The sequence below is a fragment of the Primulina eburnea genome, chromosome 1 (genome assembly GCF_022965805.1).
Source record: "Primulina eburnea isolate SZY01 chromosome 1, ASM2296580v1, whole genome shotgun sequence".
Lineage (NCBI taxonomy): Eukaryota > Viridiplantae > Streptophyta > Magnoliopsida > Lamiales > Gesneriaceae > Primulina > Primulina eburnea.
Genome location: NC_133101.1, coordinates 3,972,095 through 3,992,461, shown reverse-complemented (window position 1 = coordinate 3,992,461; position 20,367 = coordinate 3,972,095). Strand labels below are relative to the sequence as shown.

General features: G+C 34.8%; 3 protein-coding genes and 1 pseudogene across 3 annotated transcripts; all 4 read left to right on the top strand.

Annotated features, from left to right (window-relative positions):
* The first annotated feature begins 24 nt into the window (after positions 1 to 24).
* Positions 25 to 726, top strand: LOC140810442 (uncharacterized). Its single transcript, XM_073168300.1, has 2 exons — positions 25 to 330; positions 429 to 726. Exons 1-2 carry the CDS (start codon positions 175 to 177, stop codon positions 495 to 497), a joined length of 225 nt encoding a protein of 74 aa, XP_073024401.1. The 5' UTR covers positions 25 to 174; the 3' UTR covers positions 498 to 726.
* A 4,484-nt stretch (positions 727 to 5,210) lies between these two features.
* Positions 5,211 to 6,164, top strand: LOC140822839 (uncharacterized; annotated as a pseudogene).
* Positions 6,165 to 10,067: 3,903 nt separating this feature from the next.
* Positions 10,068 to 10,991, top strand: LOC140822831 (uncharacterized). Its single transcript, XM_073183744.1, has 2 exons — positions 10,068 to 10,390; positions 10,515 to 10,991. Exons 1-2 carry the CDS (start codon positions 10,130 to 10,132, stop codon positions 10,716 to 10,718), a joined length of 465 nt encoding a protein of 154 aa, XP_073039845.1. The 5' UTR covers positions 10,068 to 10,129; the 3' UTR covers positions 10,719 to 10,991.
* A 3,172-nt stretch (positions 10,992 to 14,163) lies between these two features.
* Positions 14,164 to 18,751, top strand: LOC140822825 (cellulose synthase-like protein D4). The gene is made up of 6 exons (XM_073183730.1): positions 14,164 to 14,898; positions 15,261 to 15,659; positions 15,860 to 16,664; positions 16,783 to 17,187; positions 17,273 to 17,607; positions 17,703 to 18,751. The coding sequence occupies exons 1-6, from the start codon at positions 14,441 to 14,443 to the stop codon at positions 18,664 to 18,666; spliced, it is 3,366 nt and encodes a 1,121-aa protein (XP_073039831.1). The 5' UTR covers positions 14,164 to 14,440; the 3' UTR covers positions 18,667 to 18,751.
* The last annotated feature ends 1,616 nt before the right edge of the window (positions 18,752 to 20,367 follow it).

Here is a 20,367-nt window from a genome sequence, read left to right as displayed (position 1 = left end):
TACGATCAACTCTACTTTTAATTAAAGATCAAACATCGACTATTCCAAGCTTCCTACATTGACTCCAAAAGAAAGCCCAATAAAGTTGCAGAAATCCCCAAATTCATCCGCGGATAAGAACGTTGCAAGAATAGTCGCCATCCTATTGTTGTAATCGCCGGAGATCATCTGGAAATGGGACGTCGCGCAGGCCGCAATTCGTCTTCCTCGGACCAACCATCGCTGTTGACCAGAGGGGTCAACTCTGTGTTTGCCTTCGTCCGATTAGCTGAATTCGAGATCCTCTTTGTCCTCTTCTTCCTCATCGCGTATCTCCTCTTCAAAGATCTGGTTAGTGGATGCTAATTGTGGGCAGTTCTTTTAATTCATTATTGATCGATTATGACGACTGAATATTTATCGGTTGGGTTTTCTTGAATGTTTACTAGACATCGAGGCCTGAATATAATCAAATCCTTGTGAAGAAGCCCGGGGGACCTGATTGGTGGCCTTACTAGGAGAGGCTACTGCTGCAAATGAGTCCTGATGTGTAACTGGTTTTGGTAATTAGGAGCTTTTGTTGCCGAGACACAAATCAGTACGAATTCTCGTTGCTTTATGTTTCTTGATTCTTGTAAATATCATGGCTTGAAACGCATATATTTTCTTGTATCTCTATCAATTTGCAACTATTCATGTAATGCCATATTATCTCTGTTTTAAATTTTGGACTTACTTGAATGAAAATATGTAGCTTGAATTTAATGGCAATTGGAAGTGGTAGAAATCGAACTGGAAGAATAATTCACTAGCCTGACTTGAGTATTCAGTTTCATTATTAAATCTAATAAGAAACCCATGAAATTGGCATATATCTTTTTCCCCACGCTTGGCATGTTTATGGTAACGATAAAGTGGACAGGTAATACCTAAGAGTGGGGAGGGTTGGCATAATTACCCAAGAAATGGAGTTAGTGGGGGCTATTAATGAATCGAGTTTAAGCCTATGAATATGTATTCCATTTCCACGGTTCAAATACTGAATCGTCGAGCAATCTCATTCGAAATTCTATCTGAATTTGCTACTTGGCCTCTCTATTCCGACTTTGTGTGTTAATATTCAGGCACACATTCTATTTCTCGGAAGTGATGATTTGTATTTGCTTGTTAATATTCAGGCACACATTTAAAGAAAGCTGTGAGTTCCATAAGCCTCGTGTTTGTTAATCTGATGTCACAAAATTAAAATATGTTTTGTTTATTCCGAACCAGGTTTTCTCTCTCTCAAACATAGCTCTAGAAAACAGTGAATCATATTTGTTCTCTACTGAACCCGAACTGAGAAATATTGTCTCTTCCACCATGCTTGTTGGACCATATCAGTATTGTTTCCTTGCTGCTGTACTTGTCCTACCATTAGAGTTCAGGCCCTACTTGCCAAGTATTTGGAGTTTCCCATGTTCCTTTTCCGGTAGATGCTGCTATTATGGCTGCGTGGTTGCTCTAAATTCAGTCTCTTCATTAACAACAGGGCTATTCCGGCTGCCTGTTGGCTCTAAAGTCAGCTGCTGACTAACAGCAGAGCAAATTCACTCATCTTATTTTTAGTTTAAACAGTTCATTTCGATTAATACTTGGAATTACTGTAATTTTGCACACTAATTTCCAACAATTTGTGCCTTCAAACCTATCACTGCAGGAATTATGACACTAATATATAGTTAAAATTGAATAGGTGTTTTGAGTTATTATCCATCCTTTTAGTCAGCTAATACGTACTTCTGGTTTCTGTATATTGCGTATAACATGTTAGTTTTGTACATTTTTAACCCGACTTCATATGTTTCAGTTTATTTATCTTGAATTTCATCGATCTTGTGGTCTGTGTGTTTAATCGGATAAGGATTACAAGATTATCAAGCATTTGCGCTTAAATCACACATTTGGTTGCCTTTTTGATGTGCTCTTGTTGCCTGTATAGTGTGATTTTTTTTAATTATATTCATGTAACTATATTCTGACGACTAATTTTAGTTATTCTCTTTGAAATCAATAAAATATATTACGATTCAATTTTTTTCTAAAACCAAACCAAATCGTAGTTGAAGACATCTACTATTAATTTTTATATAATAGTTTTTTGTGGATTTTACAAGAGTATAAAATGTTATTTGTCAGTTAAATTAAATATATATAAATACATGGGCATCATATAGTGGTAGGTCAAGTGTCTGATACCAGGTGGTGGTAATATACGATTTCCAGAAAAGGTTGCAACCTTAAATTCGAGCATCGTAATGGGAGATACAACAGGAATAAAGGGGCAGAATCAAAAAGTGGGGGAGAAATCATTCGACAGTTCACTACGGAGTTATGAATATAATGTCCATATAGTCAATAGCTATCCCATTTTCATTGTATTGTACGTTGTTCTTGAATATCCACACACACAAAAACTCGACAACCACCTCTCGAAGGTCAGAGACCTCAATACGAGACATCAAGAAATCATTATGTTTGTCATATAATGCAATGCATGAATACATGAAAAATATCATGATATCAGGAGTCAAATGATCGATATAAACAATCATACATAATATGCTCGAGCTGGTCAACGACTGAGCGGGCCGTGCTTGAGATATGACCCAACCTTGAAGCTAACAACTACTTGAGTCGGACTGAATCAGAGTATCAAACATCTCCGTGACATAATATCATATCATATATATAACGAATCTCAAACGAAATATAACCGGATCTCAATAACAGACAAATTCAATATGATATGTTCAATGGTATTGATGTGTCTAACTAAAATAAAAATGTGCGTGGACAAAATAAATATGATTTCTTTTGCACATCAATTACCCACTAATAATGTGCAAGTCTGAATATAATATAACACAAATCAACAAATAAATTATACATATGATTATCAAATGCTCTGTAAGACGTCGTGAAAATAACTGATATCTACGTACGTCAACCAATTTACCAGTAATTTAAATCCTTAAGAAAATAATGGAAATATCAACTCAAACAAATCACTCGAATATTAAGTTTAAATGGTCTTATCATCATATAACAATCTCATATTCATTTAAATTCAAAATTTCAACTTTATTTATTCACACATTTTAAATTTCTAAATTTCCAATATTAAATTAAAATACCTAAAATAAATAATTTATCTTTTAAATAACGTTAAACTAATATTCAGCGTATTCTCAAAATCCCTATATCTACAGCTGTAGCAATCGGGGCATGATTTGGTAATATGCCAATTTGACCACTAGTCGTACATAAAATTCTTTCTTTCACTTCTGAATCCCAAACAATTCGATTAGGCCCTATACCATACATCCTGTTGCCTCGGGACGACTGATTTTCTGTTTTAATCTCACTCCACCTCATCCAGTTTTTTTAGTCTGCAAGGTATGTTGGATTGAGCTTTTGCGTTGCTTCCCGTATTTTTCCTAAATTCCCTCACTTTGAATTTTATAAAAAAAAATCATAATATTTTAATTCACTTATTTTACTAGCTCGAGTTATTGCGACAAATTCTAGTAATTAAAAATATCATTTTTCCTCAAATTATTGCTGTATTATAGCAACGATAAATTATAGGCTCGTCTGGTTATACCTCTAAGTCGATTAACTCCGGAACCTGCAACATTAACCCAATTGTTAGAAGACTAGATGTCTCTCAATGAGATAAAGAATAGTTGCAGTTTTCGCATTCACCAGATCAAATTTTCAGATTCGTTTGTTACCATTTATGGCAATGTGCCAACATTAATTTAATGCAATGTATAATGAATCAATAAAAGGCCGAGATAAAGTTGTTTTTGTATCGTATAAAACAAAAGGAGTGGGTCTCATGTGAGACCGTCTCACGGATACTAATATGTGAGACGGGTCAACTCTACCCATATTCACAATAAAAAGTAATACTCTTAGCATAAAAAATTATATTTTTTCATGGATAACCCAAATAAGAGATCCGTCTCACAAATTCGACCCGTGAGACCGTCTCACACAAGTTTTTGCCAAACAAAAGTTGAACGTTGCAAGGATTTAAAGCTCCAGAACAACTTGAAATTCTACTCTCTCAATTTTATCAACATCTCTGATTACACCGATTTGAAAAATTATCAAACCAGTCTCAAGCAATATTGTTCAAATTTATTATTGATCTTCAAAGATCAACAAAGGATTCTCACAATTTCTCAAGCCTGTGTTTAATCACAGTCGAGAAATCTTGTCGGTTTAGTGATAATAGAAATTTCAATTTAGACAAAAGAATTAGTACTAGATCGAAATGGGTTTGTGCAACCGTTGTAAAACCAAAATTTTCTAGTATATATTTTTTTAACCGGAAGAATGAAAGACATAAAATGATTAAATCTTTAAAACTTTCGAAAAAAAACTATTGTGATTCTTAAATTACCACATTTATTTATTTTACCTAGTTCATTTGATTGTATCATCATCTAGCTAGATCGTATGGACCTTTCCATAGTATGAAAATCCTTTTGAGTGGTTAATCATATATCCGACCGAGAAAAAAAACTTTACTGTAAACAACTGTCGAGTTTGGTTTGAAAACCATCTCCAGCTAAAATATTTCGAAAAGAGTTTCGAGAGTTTATTCACGTAATTTAAATTCTTGTAATATCACAATATTTCATCATCAATTTGATCGATTTTGAATTTTGGTCTAATAAATTTTCAAAATTCGATGTTAATAAAATATTTTTAATTTTTGAGGATTTTGATCAAATTATTAATATGACACCAATAAATATCAAAGTAACACCGAAAAATAGTAACATCACATTAAAAAAATACTAATACTGTATAAAATGTTGTAAATTAATTAGATATCACATCAAAAAAGATAAATAAGACAAAAATAAAAATAAAAAATAAAATACCATTACCAACTCCAAAATTAAACAAATTATTAATAAAATAAAATATCATTTTCCTTTCGCTGCAAAAAAGGTCAACATCCTTCTTTCGAAATCCAGATACATGTGTGATATATTCTATTCTATCTTTATACAAGTACACGTGCCCTTCTATTAGGAAATAGGACAAAGTTGCAAAAGTACACGTATCCTAATAAAACTTAGCTACGTGTCCACCTGCTTCGCTTTCATCCGACGCTTGTCCTGCCCGAGCTCATTTTCTATGACCACCTTCACACTATATATATCCCTCGCTAGCACCTTGTCTAAATCACTTCTATCACGCATTACTCTATTGCTATAACATCTTTTGAACATTCTCTCTTTTGAAACAAGAAGGTAAGAAGGCAGATGGAGCCATACGGGAACCACCAACTTGGTGACCAATTGAGGAAGACTGATGAGCATGGCAACCCCGTCCACCACACGCCTGGAGGAGAATACGGCGGACATCATGTTGGCGCCGAGCATCACCATGGTGCTCCTATTTCGATTCCCCCCCACCACGGATGTCCCCCACCACCGTCGATCAGGCAGCTCAAGCAGCTCGGTACGTTAGATTTTTACACTAGCCTCGATGTTTTTAACACCCTTTTTGGAAATTTGAAAAAACAAAGAACCTCAAAGCAAGATCAGCAATCTTTGTTGTCCTCTGGTAGATTTCCTGATAAGTGGTATAAGTGCGCTAGGTTTTTGAAAAAAACTACGTTTTTTTCCCGAGCTTTTTCGGCGTATTTATGATTACGTGTATTAATTCCTGTTATCTTATATATCATCATGTATGGCAGTCTTCTGAGGACGACGGGCAAGGTGGTAGGAGAAAGAAGGGTATCAAGGACAAGGTCAAGGAGAAGCTACCCGGCGGCCACAAAGACACTCAGCCACATCACGAAGCGGGATACGGCGGAGGCTACGGCGCACAACCAGAACCTGAGAAGAAGGGGATGATGGACAAAATCAAGGAGAAACTGCCTGGCGGTCACCACAACTAAGTAAAATATTATGTATGTGTGTGTGTGAGAGTGTGTGAGTGCGATCATACCTGGCGGCCACCACTACTAAATACCACACCCCCCACATCCGAGTGTTTCCTTAAATTAATTTCAATTTCAATAAAATCGTGTTTTCTTATACGATGAGAGAGCACGAAGCTTTGTAATCTTTGAGTTTGCCTTCACGTAAGCCTAAAGAATGTATTTTCTTCTTAAATCTCACTCCATATTGTCGTACTTTTTTTTTTTTTTTTCATGAATGGTAATTAACTGTCGTATTTTTAAAATAACAGATAAAAAGAGATACACGTGATAAAGTTAATACTGTATCATACATATATGCTGAAAACATACCAATGTATCATATGTATTTATAAAGTTTTGATATGCTACACATTTATGTGAGCATCGATGAGGTATCACTCATTTGTTGGATGTGATGAAATATAGAAAAATTGCGTATCCAATGAGAGTGACATTTCATCGATGTTCAAATAGATGTGCACGATAAATGTGCAGCATATCAAGATTCTTTATTTATATATATATATATATATATATATATATATATATATATATATATATATATATAATAATAATTGTATCTGCAACTCTGCCTTATTTTTAAACTAGTTATGTTGCACACGTAGTGTGTATATTTTTTTTATAATTATCTATGTATTAAAATTAAATTCAACGGACTAAAATGTTTTTTTGAATAGTTTTAATTTTTTAAAAAAATAAAAACAAAAATGTTTTTTGAAATAAAAAAAAAACAAATGTAATTTTGAGATCAAATGGAGGCAAAATTGAGAAAACAAAAAACAGAGTTGAAAGATCAAAAACAGACCAATAATTTTGTATCTATTAGACAAATTTTTAATAGATATTAATAGATTTTTTTATAATTATCATAAAATGAAATTCGAAAAATTATTGAGAGAGCAAAGTGTTATTTAAATAGTTGTAATTTTTTAAAAAAACAAAACAAAAAAGTTTTTTGAAATAAAAAAAATAGAAACAAAAATGTAATTTTCAGATCAAATGAAGGCAAAATTGAGAAAACAAAAAACAGATCAATAGCAAAGTTTAAAGATCTAAAAACAGACTAACAATTTTGTTTCTATTAGACATGTTCTTAATAGAAAGTAATAGATGTTGAGATCAAAATCTAAAATATGTTAATTTGCAAAATTAAAATTCAATTTCCTGTCAGTTCTAATACAAGTCTGAAATTCGAACTATTGAAACTATATCTCCGCAACCTTTCCTTCTTAAACAACAATTAAGTCGGTTTTTCAAAACTCCAATGAGTAATGACGGTGTCTGGTTACTAATGGTGGTGGTCGTTGTCCGAGTTAATAATTATTAATAACTGTTTGTACTGTGAAAATGTTAGTATTCTTAATTTTGATTATAAAAAAATGTTTTGTGTGTTATCATATTTAATCAAGTGTGTAGTAAAATGTCAAGTTAGAAGATTTGACAAATTGAAATTCAAAAGAAGTCTGGTAAAAAACCTGGTGAGCAAAGTGTTTCAGTAATAACTCACAAATCAATTATCTAAATTAATACATGCTAAAATGATTAAAAATTATATTTAATTATATAGAAATCAAATTTCAGACTAGTTCGAGTGAATTCAAACGTTATCGAGGTGAACTACTTAGCAAGTTTTGCAAAGTTAAGTTAATGATCTATAAATATTTCAAAATCGAAATCTGAATCGAAGTAAGAAGTTGATAATTCCCGATGAAGTTGTTGTTCTACAACTTTGATACAACTTGCGGTTATACTTGAGCAGTTTCAATATTACAAGCATATCCCTCTTACATGAACTCGAGATTTAGTAATTATTGATTTTTATGTAAAACTAAGATAAATGACTACATTTTTTATGTTCACTATTTTGCCCGGAAATGAATGAATCAAGAGCTATAATCATTGAATCAGTCCACGATCATTCAACCGTTTTGCTCATCCAACCTTCTCATTCATTCAATTGTTAAGCTCTTGGAGCCGGACTAGATCACACTACAACTTACCTACAGAAACATGAATATGATTGTTTTTATATCAGAAATCGTAGAGAACATTTTTCAAATATCATATTGTTTTCTCTAACATATATTTTATTATTGGAGACTATATATATATATATATATATATATATATATATATATATATATATATATATATATATATAAAATAAACATATTCAAAACACATATTTGTGACATGAAGAAATTAGGTAAAATGAGAAAAAAAAACAAAAGAAGATGAGTCAAAATAGATATATGACTTTAATGAGAGCTTTTGCATTTGTGTGCGATGATATATTTGACAGTATACACATTGTAATCAATTAATTTTCTCACACACAAGATTACCAACATATACAACAGAGATGAACTTCAAAATTTAGTTGAATGATAATTTTCACAAAAAAATCGAAAAATGTATTTGTAGTCTTGTCATAAATGATATAAACCATTACATGGATCATGAGGTTGACCTAGAATCAAGAATGTGCAAGGAGTTTTGATTAGATAAATGGTAAGTTTTAAATCGAAATGGGTTTTTACAAATGGTTGTATAAATTACCGTCTTTTAGTTAATCTTTTCAAAGACAACAAAAGACGGCGTAGAAGTTGATATTCTCGTAACATCCATAAACAAATTCGTGCATATTTATTTATTTCATTTACTTACTTTTGTTACTGTTTTTTGTATGCATAGTTGAAACTTTTATGTGTCTTTCAAATATAAAAATATCGCATACAATGTGTTTGATAAAATATTTTAACTAAATCGATTTTACACATTCAACATGCATATCTTTTAAACATTTTACAAAATGTTTAACCGTTTTTTAGAGAAATCATTTTGAGTTCATTCCGCTTGAATTTAAAATCAAACTCAATTTAATTTTTCGAAGATCAATTTTTTAAAAGATCGTATCATATTATATTAAATAATCGAAAAATACAATATGTTCGCATAAATATTAAAAAAAAATTGTGTATAGAATGAACCAACTTATGCATTTCGAGTGGCAAAAACAACAAAATTATATGGAAGATTCAAAATTTAAAGACTGCAATTTGGAGGAAAAATTTTGAAAATTGAAAATTCGAAAATATAAAAAATAAAGAATATATAGAATTATGAGAAATCAACTTAAGAATTTTACTATGTTTCTTAATTATGTATTTTATTGTTTTTTTTTTTAAATTTTTAGTTTTTCCATATTTATCTCTTACTTTCTATTATATCATTATTCTCGTTTTTTAAAAATTATTTGGAGCAAAAAGAGAACAAATAAAACCTGGTTTCTATTTGCGATGATCATGGTCCGAGTATTAAATCATTATATGATTAAATATATGTTTGATATATGATTAATATCACCTCCTTAGGACAAATTGGTGCCTTGCGTGCAAGCCTGTACGGGCAATGAACGGCTCGGATCACTCCACATGAGTGATGCGAGTCCACCTCCATATAAAAAAAATAAAATAAAATGGACTCAGAAAAATCCGAGCCGTTGAATCTATCTTTGCGGGTAGTGCCCGCAGAAGTAAGGTCGAGTTAACCGAAAATGGCCATGGTTGATGAAAAAGCGAAGGCGACTGATTAACCAATGCACGACCACTAGCGGGATTTTTGTACATCGTTGTCTGATAAAAAACCAAATTCCAAATAAAATATGTAGTCATGAGATATATATATGCATTTTAGAAGTAATCAATACATCAATTCAAATTTGTGATTTCAAAAAAAAAAAAAATCGATTGTATTAAATTATTGCGAGTTATATAATAGATTTAGATGATCTTTTCCTTTATATTTTGAAATGGAGCTTAACAAAATGTTATATTATGTCAATATCCATTCGAAATCAAGACAAATCTTTGTGTAATATTTTATCGTAGTACAAATACACGTGCCCTTGTCATTGTATTCGGAGAAAAGAAAAAGTGGCAAAAGTACACGTAGCCTAAATAAACTTAGGGACGTGTCCAACTGCTCTCGGATTTATCCGACACTTGTCCTGCCCAAAATCACCTTCGATTTCAACCTTCACCATATATATATTCCACACCAGCCTAGCTACAAGATCACCAATTACAACACATTATCTTCTACAACTTTCTTGACAAAACAAAAAACAAGAATCAGATGGCGCATTACGGTGACGAGTTGAGGAAGACTGACGAGTTTGGCAACCCCGTCCACCATCCGGCCGGAGGAGAACTCGGCGGACCTTATGGAGCTCATGAGCAGAGGAAGACCGACGAGTTTGGCAACCCCGTCCACCATCCGGCAGGAGGAGAATTCGGAGGAACTCATGGAGCTGAGCATCACCATGGTGCTCCTATCGGGGTGCCACCCACCACCGGTGAACCCCAACACCGCCGATCCGGCAGCTCAAGTAGCTCGGTACGTTAGTGGCATGGTCAAGGAGTCACCTTACTTTTTAGTCTTTTACTCGGGCAAAATAGAAAAATATTTTCTGTGAATCATGTTTATTGATTGTTCATGAAATCTTACATATGTATGGCAGTCTTCTGAGGACGACGGGCAAGGTGGTAGGAGAAAGAAGGGTATCAAGGACAAGGTCAAGGAGAAGCTACCCGGCGGCCACAAAGACACTCAGCCACATCACGAAGCGGGATACGGCGGTGCCTACGGAGCACAACCAGAACCTGAGAAGAAGGGGATGATGGACAAAATCAAGGAGAAACTGCCCGGCGGTCACCACAACTAAATAAAATATTCTACACTTTATATACGCACACACACATACATATATACATACATATATATTTGTGTAATTTGTGTGTTTTTAAGTGTGTGTTCGAGCATCTTACTATTGTGTGTAATAAGCCTGCAAGCCATCCTTGACTTGGGTGTGTAAGTGGAGGACATTGGCGTGCGTGTGAATCTTGTTTTTCTTTTCTTCTTTTTCCTGATGTGTAATCCTCTACTGTATTACATGAGATTTCAGGGTTTGGTAAATTTATTTGGTCATTTGGTGTTATGTTTTGTGTTCTTGGTAATAGTACTTGGTTGGTAAATATCGTAATCAATTATTTTCTATGGAAATTTCTTTTGTCATCTAAAATTAGAATTATAAAATGGGCCATTTAACTTTGTAGTGCTTGGGAAGGTGGATTTTTTTCCCCAAGTGTTGCATCACACGATGACGCCTGAATATATAATATAATATGTTAAATTTATTTTTAAAATAAGGGGAAAATTAATTAAAATATAGACTAAAATAAAAAACATTTATTTAACTAGTGATATAAATAATTATTAATTTTATCTACTTGGAATAGTGCAGACTTTTTTTAGAGTAAACAGTTATAATATATATCCCTATATTTTAACACCCCAAAAAAAAAAAAGGAAACTTCCGTTACCTTCATATAATAAATTAATCAAATTTCTCCGAATCTAACATCCGATTATATAATTAAATATCAAATTTTTTAATAAGCAAAATCTTTACATATTTATTAAAAAAATAACAAAAAGTAATATTTGAGAGACTATGTAACGCTTCGTAAATATATAGAAAGCTGGTGAACAACGCTTGAAAATGTAACAGTTATATAGTTTGACGAATATTTTATTTGAATAATTTATAATAAAAAAATTATTTTTAATAAATTAATAAAAAAATATTTCTGTTGAAAATATAAAAATGATCAATCCACATATTAATTAAAATTAAATAAGTTGGTGAACCCGCAAATTAAGGAGGAATTCTGCCTTTAGACTCATCCAGACAATAAAATATTCTCAAATATCAAGCCATCACTTTATACAAAGATGAGTTTTATTGAGAAAGGGTTAATATGTCATCAGAGTAAATTCTATGATATTCACAATAAAAAATAATATTTTTAATATAAAAAATAATATTTTTTCATGAATAATCTAAATAAGAGAATTTGTCTCATATAATAAGATCATAAAAATAAAAATGTTTCACATAAGTTTATATATGAGTAAAATCATGGTCCAAGTGTATATATGATGAAATAATATTAGAGATTTATCATCTTTTGAAAGGGTCTCAATATAGATCAATTTTCTTTCTAACATGAACTCTAACAATTTAGTCCCTATGGCCACGAGGGAACAGCGGTATTAGGTCAGTATCCGGTTAATGGTTAGCGAACCCGTGGATAAGTAGGCCTTTCTTGCAGAGGTAGAATCGGTATATCCCCATGAGGTCCACCTCTCAACATGCTATTATGCCTTTTTGATGCCTTTTTCGCGGGCTAGAACAAGGAACTCCAGCCTTGAACTACTGCTTTGATTGCACCAAATCCTTTTTTATTAGATAATAACACCCCAGTTTCCAGAGTTACACCGAGCAGGCCGGAAGAAAATAACATCTCTCTTCAAATCGCAAGACTCGAATCCAATACTTTGTGCTTGGGTGGAACTACTTATCGATAAGTGATTAACACATGATGTTTGAATCGACGTGACAATTTTTCAATAATTGATAAGACGATAATATTTGCTCATATACTTTGTTCAACAAGAGGCACTACAAGAAAAAAGGCGAAAGACAACGGTTTTTTAACCGTTGTCGTAGGTCAAAAAAACTGTTGTTAAAGCCCCTGTGGTTAAATTGTGGGCTCAAAGACAACGGTGAAAAACCGTTGTCGTAGGTATGGTAAAACCGTTGTCGCAGACGTCTAAAGACGACGGTGAAAAACCATGGTCGTAGCTTTGAAAAATAGTTGTTAAGAAAAACGTTGTGAATACCGTCGCTAATAGCGACGGTTTATTGTATTCTGGCGCCATTTACCGACGGGTTTTATTACGCTGTCCGTCGCTAATTAGCGACGGTTTGTCTCATGATTTCCGTCGCTATTGTTTTTCGTAAAATTAAAAAAAAATGTCGGTTTTAATTTTGTAAACCTAACAATCTTATTAAATTAATATATTTATAATCTTTATCTTTAACACTTAAAATTGAAATTGAAAGTTATGTGAAAATTGTTTAGTGGAGAACACTTGGGTGTGGGGAGAAAGTGAACTGAGTGCGGATATTTATAGCAAATGTGCGACGGTGTATGAGTAAACCGTCGCTAGTAGTCACGGTTTTTGATTAAACGTTCGCTAGTAGCGACAATTAAGATAACACCGTCGCTTTTTGCGTCGGTTATTATACCCGTCGCTATGCGCGACGGTATAATAAACAACTGTCGCATACATTTGTTTAGCGACAGTTGTTTTGTCGCTAATTTTAAAACTCATGAATATAACAATGCGACGGTTCAGGCATCGTCGCTAAAGTAAATCGGCGACGGTTTTAGATAACCCGTTGCTAGGTTAGCGACGGTGGTGTTCTACTACTCCGTCGCTAAATCTAAATTAGCGACAGAATTTGTAAAACCGTCGCTAATTATTAAACTATTTTTTTAAAAAAATAAGAAACTACGACAACGTTTTTCTAAAACCCGTTGTCTTTCAATAAATAAAACACTAAGAAACGACAACGTTTTAAAAAACCGTTGTCTTAGTTAAAAATCCATCTGAAAGACAACGGTTTGTCTTTGACCCTTGACATAATCTTATATAGAAAACGGTTTTTGAAAAAACGTTGTCGTAGCCCAAAAAAACTATCCAAAAGACAACGGTTTTCCGTTGTTGTAGCCTAAAAAAAAAACCTCTCATAGACAACGGTTGTTAAAACCGTTGTTGTAGTCCAAAAAAAAAGTTATTAGACAACAGTTTTTAAAAACCGTTGTTGTATCCTGAAAAAAAAACGCTCATAGACAACGGTTTTTAAAAACCGTTGTCGTAGACACATCAAAGACAACGGTTTTTAAAAAATCGTTGACTATAAGCGGGTTTTTTATGTTACGACAACGGTTTTTGTTAAAACCGTTGTTAAAAAAAAAAAGACAACGGTTTTAATAAAAATCGTTTTTGTATGGGTGTTGTTGATTTGTATTTTTCTTGTAGTAAGTAACGTCGAATTTTTCTTATCTAGATTTTGCTACACACAAATTGAAAAATAATTTACGATTGTCTTAAATTTTATATTAAATCTTTGTCCCTTTAATTTCTACGTCCCCTTGCTTCTCGTCCGTCCACTAATTAGTCCTCGGGAATATTGGGAGGTTTTCAACTTTATATCACATTTTTAGGATCTTAATTTCCCCGACCATCTAATTATTTGCAACTCTTACAATTTCCTTTTATTTCCCAACATGCACGCCTGCATGAAACAATCTTTTCTATTAATTTGAATCAGAGACTTGTTGAAGATCTTCATAGCCTCTCGACATTCGTGGGATTCACGAAGTTTCGTTCCGAAAACATGATGTTCATGAATATACAAACGACAATGTTGCAAAATGTCGATTTGAGGATGAAATGAAACTTGATCGGATCAGCCGGAAATTATTGCAGGCATTACCGTGTACATAACACATTTATATATATTCTGCTACGAAAATGGCGACCTTGTCGAGCCAGCCATCGAAGAAGGTGCGCAGCTCCGCCAATTCTTCTTCATCTGGTAACCGAGGTTCGACTGGGCAGACCGTGAAATTTGCGCGACGGACGTCCAGCGGGAGGTATGTCAGCCTGTCGAGAGAAGATTTAGACATGTCCGAAGAGTTGTCGTCGGGGGATTACATGAACTACACGGTCCACATTCCTCCTACGCCGGATAATCAGCCGATGGACACCTCCGTGGCCACAAAAGCCGAGGAACAATACGTGTCGAATTCTCTCTTTACGGGCGGGTTCAACAGCGTGACTCGTGCTCATCTAATGGACAAGGTCATCGACTCCGAGGTGAGCCATCCGCAAATGGCCGGATCCAAAGGCTCCTCCTGCGCCATGCCGGCTTGTGATGGCAAGGTTATGAAAGACGAGCGTGGCAAAGATGTCATTCCTTGCGAGTGCAGGTATATATTAAATGTTATGATCATTTGAATATATAACTATGATAAAATGATTTTTTTATAGTATTTTAACATTCATAAGTTGTCTAAATTTCGCACAAAAACTTTTTCAATTTAAGATATTTAGACACAAATAACTAGAACTATTCTTTGAATGATAATTACACTACCAAAATTGGAAATTTACTGAATTATTCTTTTCATGGATGACAATCAATAATTTATTTTTGTGACTAAACTTGATAACTGTACACAAAATCGTAAAAAATTGCATCTTCCCCTTGCATATACATTACAATGATGAATTCACCAAGAAATGTTTCTTCATTTGATATTCATTCAAGAAAATGTTTTGTTTTTTCCAGGTTTAAAATATGCAGAGATTGCTACTTGGATGCCCAAGGAGACACCGGACTGTGTCCAGGATGTAAGGAGCCATACAAAGTCGGCGAATATGATGACGAGCCAGTTGATTTCTCTAATGGAACTCTATCGCTTCCGGTCCCGGATGATCCCAAGAGAGATCACCGCAGCATGTCCTTGATGAAAAGGAACCAAAATGGAGAATTCGACAACAATAAATGGCTATATGAAACGCAAGGCACGTATGGATATGGGAACGCATATTGGCCTCAAGACGATACATATGGAGATAATGGGGATGGAGGAAGCTTTAGAGGGGGCATGTTGGATTCCGCAGACAAACCATGGAAGCCTCTAAGTCGAAAATTACCTATCCCGAATAGCATTATTAGTCCTTACAGGTACTCTAAAATTCATATACATGGTATGTATTAATCATTTTGTGCTGATTTTTTTCAAAAATTAAAAGAAAAATGTGAAGCGCATTCATGTAGATTTACTCCCTGTTAAATTATGCGATCCTTGTAAAGTAAGTTGCTAACTGTTTCCACCACGGTGGCGAAGTAAGCATTAATGTACCATTTTCTCAATGATCCCTCAGGTTGTTGATTGTTGTTCGGTTAGTTGTCTTGTGCTTTTTCTTGGCTTGGAGAGTTCGACACCCAAATGAAGATGCGGTATGGCTTTGGTTGATGTCGGTTACTTGTGAGATATGGTTTGGCTTTTCTTGGATCCTTGATCAGATTCCAAAGATGAATCCAGTCAATAGAAGCACAGATTTAGATGTGTTGCATGATAAATTCGAAATGCCATCGCCTTCCAACCCGACTGGTCGCTCTGACCTCCCTGGTGTTGATTTGTTCGTATCCACAGCAGACCCCGAAAAAGAGCCGCCACTCGTCACTGCCAACACTATATTATCAATTCTAGCTGTTGACTACCCTGTGGAGAAATTAGCTTGTTATGTTTCTGATGATGGTGGTGCCCTTTTGACCTTTGAAGCCATGGCGGAGGCAGCGAGTTTTGCTGATTTATGGGTCCCTTTTTGTAGAAAACATGACATCGAGCCTAGGAATCCAGAACCTTATTTCAGTATGAAAGGCGATCCAACAAAGAACAAGAAAAGGGCAGATTTTGTCAAAGATAGGCGTAGAGTGAAGAGGGAGTATGATGAATTCAAAGTAAGAATAAATGGATTACCTGATTCGATAAGAAGAAGATCAGAAGCATTCAATGCAAGGGAGGAGATGAAAATGATGAAGCACATGAGAGAGAGCGGGACAGATCCATTTGAGAAAATCAAAGTCCCAAAGGCTACTTGGATGGCCGACGGAACCCACTGGCCTGGAACTTGGGCCATTCCATCTGGTGAACATGCCAAAGGCGATCACGCGGGAATTCTTCAAGTACAAGCAAAATTTGTTGTCCTCGGATGTTTCTTGTTCTACACTATTAACATCTGTAACTAATTCTGTTATATTTTTTTATGTAACTTGTGGTCTTTTTGATATTTGTTATCAATAGGTGATGCTGAAGCCCCCTAGTGATGATCCACTAATGGGAAGTTCAGAGGAAAACCTTTTAGATTTTACTGATGTGGACATCCGTTTACCCATGTTTGTATATGTTTCACGTGAAAAACGTTCTGGGTATGATCATAACAAGAAAGCCGGTGCCATGAATGCCCTCGTACGAGCCTCGGCCATCTTGTCTAATGGTCCGTTTATACTCAACCTTGATTGTGACCATTATATCTTTAACTGCAAAGCTGTCCGCGAAGGAATGTGTTTTATGATGGACAGAGGTGGCGAAGATATATGTTATATTCAGTTTCCTCAGAGATTTGAAGGCATTGATCCCTCTGATCGTTATGCGAATAACAACACCGTGTTTTTCGATGGTAATATGAGAGCACTTGATGGCTTACAGGTAAACTTTGCATGTATGTATGTACGTTTTCACATAATGGTATGACACGAACTATGTAGAGATTGACTGATCAATTCCATTTTAGGGCCCGGTTTATGTGGGGACAGGATGCATGTTTCGTAGATTTGCTCTTTATGGTTTTGATCCTCCAAAAGTCGACAAGATTACAGATAAAGGCTCGGAAACTCAAGCTCTAAAAGCAACAGATTTTGATCCTGATCTTGATGTGAACTTATTGCCTAAACGTTTTGGTAATTCCACAATGTTAGCTGAGTCGATCCCTGTTGCAGAATTCCAAGGCCGTCCTCTTGCTGATCATCCTGCTGTCAAATATGGTCGACCACCGGGTATTCTTAGAGCTCCGCGTGAACCACTCGATGCAGCTACTGTAGCTGAAGCTGTTTCGTCAATATCGTGCTGGTCTTCATTTTTTGCCTAACCTTCTAGTATGCTATGATAAATAGTCGTATTTCGAATAAAAGTGACTCATTTATAAGGTGAATGATCACATGCAGGTATGAGGACAAGACAGAGTGGGGTGATCGTGTAGGATGGATTTATGGCTCGGTGACAGAAGATGTGGTGACCGGATATCGGATGCATAACAGAGGGTGGCGCTCTGTCTACTGTATCACCAAGCGAGATGCCTTCCGCGGATCAGCACCAATCAATCTCACAGACAGACTCCACCAGGTTCTCAGATGGGCTACTGGCTCAGTCGAGATATTCTTTTCACGAAACAATGCCTTGTTAGCAACATCCAAACTCAAATTCCTCCAACGCCTCGCTTACCTCAACGTGGGCGTCTACCCTTTCACCTCATTCTTTCTTGTGGTTTATTGTTTCCTTCCGGCACTCTCGCTCTTCTCAGGCTTCTTCATTGTACAAACACTTAATGTCGCCTTCTTGTTATTCCTCCTAACCATATCACTCTGTCTAGTGGGGTTAGCAATCTTGGAAGTGAAATGGTCCGGAATCGGGCTCGAAGAGTGGTGGAGAAACGAGCAGTTCTGGCTCATCTCTGGAACCAGTGCTCACTTAGCCGCGGTGGTGCAAGGACTACTCAAGGTCATCGCGGGCATCGAAATCTCGTTCACACTAACGTCCAAGTCCGCGGGAGATGATAACGAAGATATCTACGCCGAGCTTTACTTGGTTAAATGGACTTCTTTGATGATCCCACCTATTGTGATTGGAATGGTGAACATAATAGCTATAGTGGTGGCGTTTTCGAGGACCATTTATGAGCCTGTGCCTCAATGGAGCAAGTTCATCGGCGGGGCGTTTTTCAGTTTTTGGGTTCTTGCTCATTTATATCCATTTGCAAAAGGGTTGATGGGAAGAAGAGGGAAGACTCCAACTATAGTGTTTGTATGGTCAGGTTTGATTGCTATCACAATTTCTTTACTTTGGGTAGCAATTAATCCTCCTGGAGGTGCACAAACAGATCTAGGAGGTGGTGGCTTTAAATTCCCTTGAGCTCAACTATATGTCATTTTTTTGTTATTACAAGATTTTAAGGATAACAATGACACTAATCATCCATGCATATATGCTTCCAATCCACATTCAATATTTGTTGTTTTTGTCGGAGTAGTTGTCCAATAAATCAACTTGTATATCTGAGATTCAGAACGTGACGTTCTAACATAATATACCATATTCTATTATTCAAGTTATAATAATTATGTTTTGACAGTCTTTATTCATTCTTTTGCAAAGACAAAAAATCTTGATATTGCTATAGATAATGTGCAATATGGTTGATTGCTATTTGTAATGTCTTAACAATAAGTTACATCACACTGCCTTTTCACCATTTTGGACTCACTCACTTGGATGGGTTTTAGGCCACATTCCATGTACATATCACCAGGGACGGATCCATGAATAAGAGTTGGGGTGGGCTTGAACTCAATATGATAAATTATATATTATTAAAAAAAAAGTACATTATATCGTTCAACGAAGTTGTGCCTTACGGGATTTTAAAACATAAAATTCATCAATAATAGAATTTACATCAATATGTTTAGCTAAATCTCGTTCAATATAGAGTGTCAAACAATCGGCAAGAAAGTCATCCTCCATTTTATTGCGAAGTGCCGTCTTCACATGCTTCATTGCTGAAAAAGCCCGTTCAATAGTGGCAGTAGACACAGATAATGTCAAAACAAGATGAATCAATCTAGTCAACATAACATAAACACTTGACCGTCCACTCTCGGTCAATTGCTGACACAACTCAACAAGTGTAGAAACCTTTAAATTATGCATCACATCGAGTTTATAAATGTATCAATGCATACTTCAAAACAACAATTTCTTGATCTGTGAAATCTCCAGGATAAAACTTCTTCGCAAGCTTGCAAATATCATCACTGTTAAATGAGTCAAATGAATTTTTAGGATCTAAAGCTATACTAAGAGAAAGAAGTTTCACCGATGACTCATTGGACCGAGTATTTAACTCCATCAAAATGAAATCTATTGCTGCATTAAAAACATCAAAGTGGTAATGATGTTCTATTGAATAAACCGTCGTTAATTAAAACCACCGATCCACCTTTTTCTTATTTTTTAATAATTTAGCGACGGTTTTAGCAATAACCGTCGCTAATATTTGCGACGGCTTTTGATAAAACTGTCGTCGATCCAATCTGCGACGGTTTACTAACACCGTCGCAACAGTAGCGACGGTTATCAAAAAACCGTTGCTAAATAAAAAAAATTAGGCTGGACTACAGCCCAGTATAGCCCTAGCATAGATCCGTCTCTGCATATCACTACTTCCATTATAAATTTCATCATCATTTTATCTTTATAATTATGTAAAGTCCCTATCTATTTCCTTCACATTGTCGGCTATGTACCAAATTTAATTAAATATAAGTTAATTCCGTTTTCTAAAAAAAAATTCCTAATAAGTCAAATAATTTTCAAGATTCATTACATAGATAGTTGTCCTAATATAATTTATTTTCATTAATGCATATTCAAAAGTAGTGTTTTGTTTACATTTTTTAAATTGTTAATCACTCTTCGCACTTTAAGATATATTCATAATTTTTGTCTCATATAATGACAATAATAACGGAAAATCTTGTCTCAATATAATGACATAATTTTAATATCAAGATATATGAAACAATTTAAATTGAATTTTGGTTTGTTTAATTT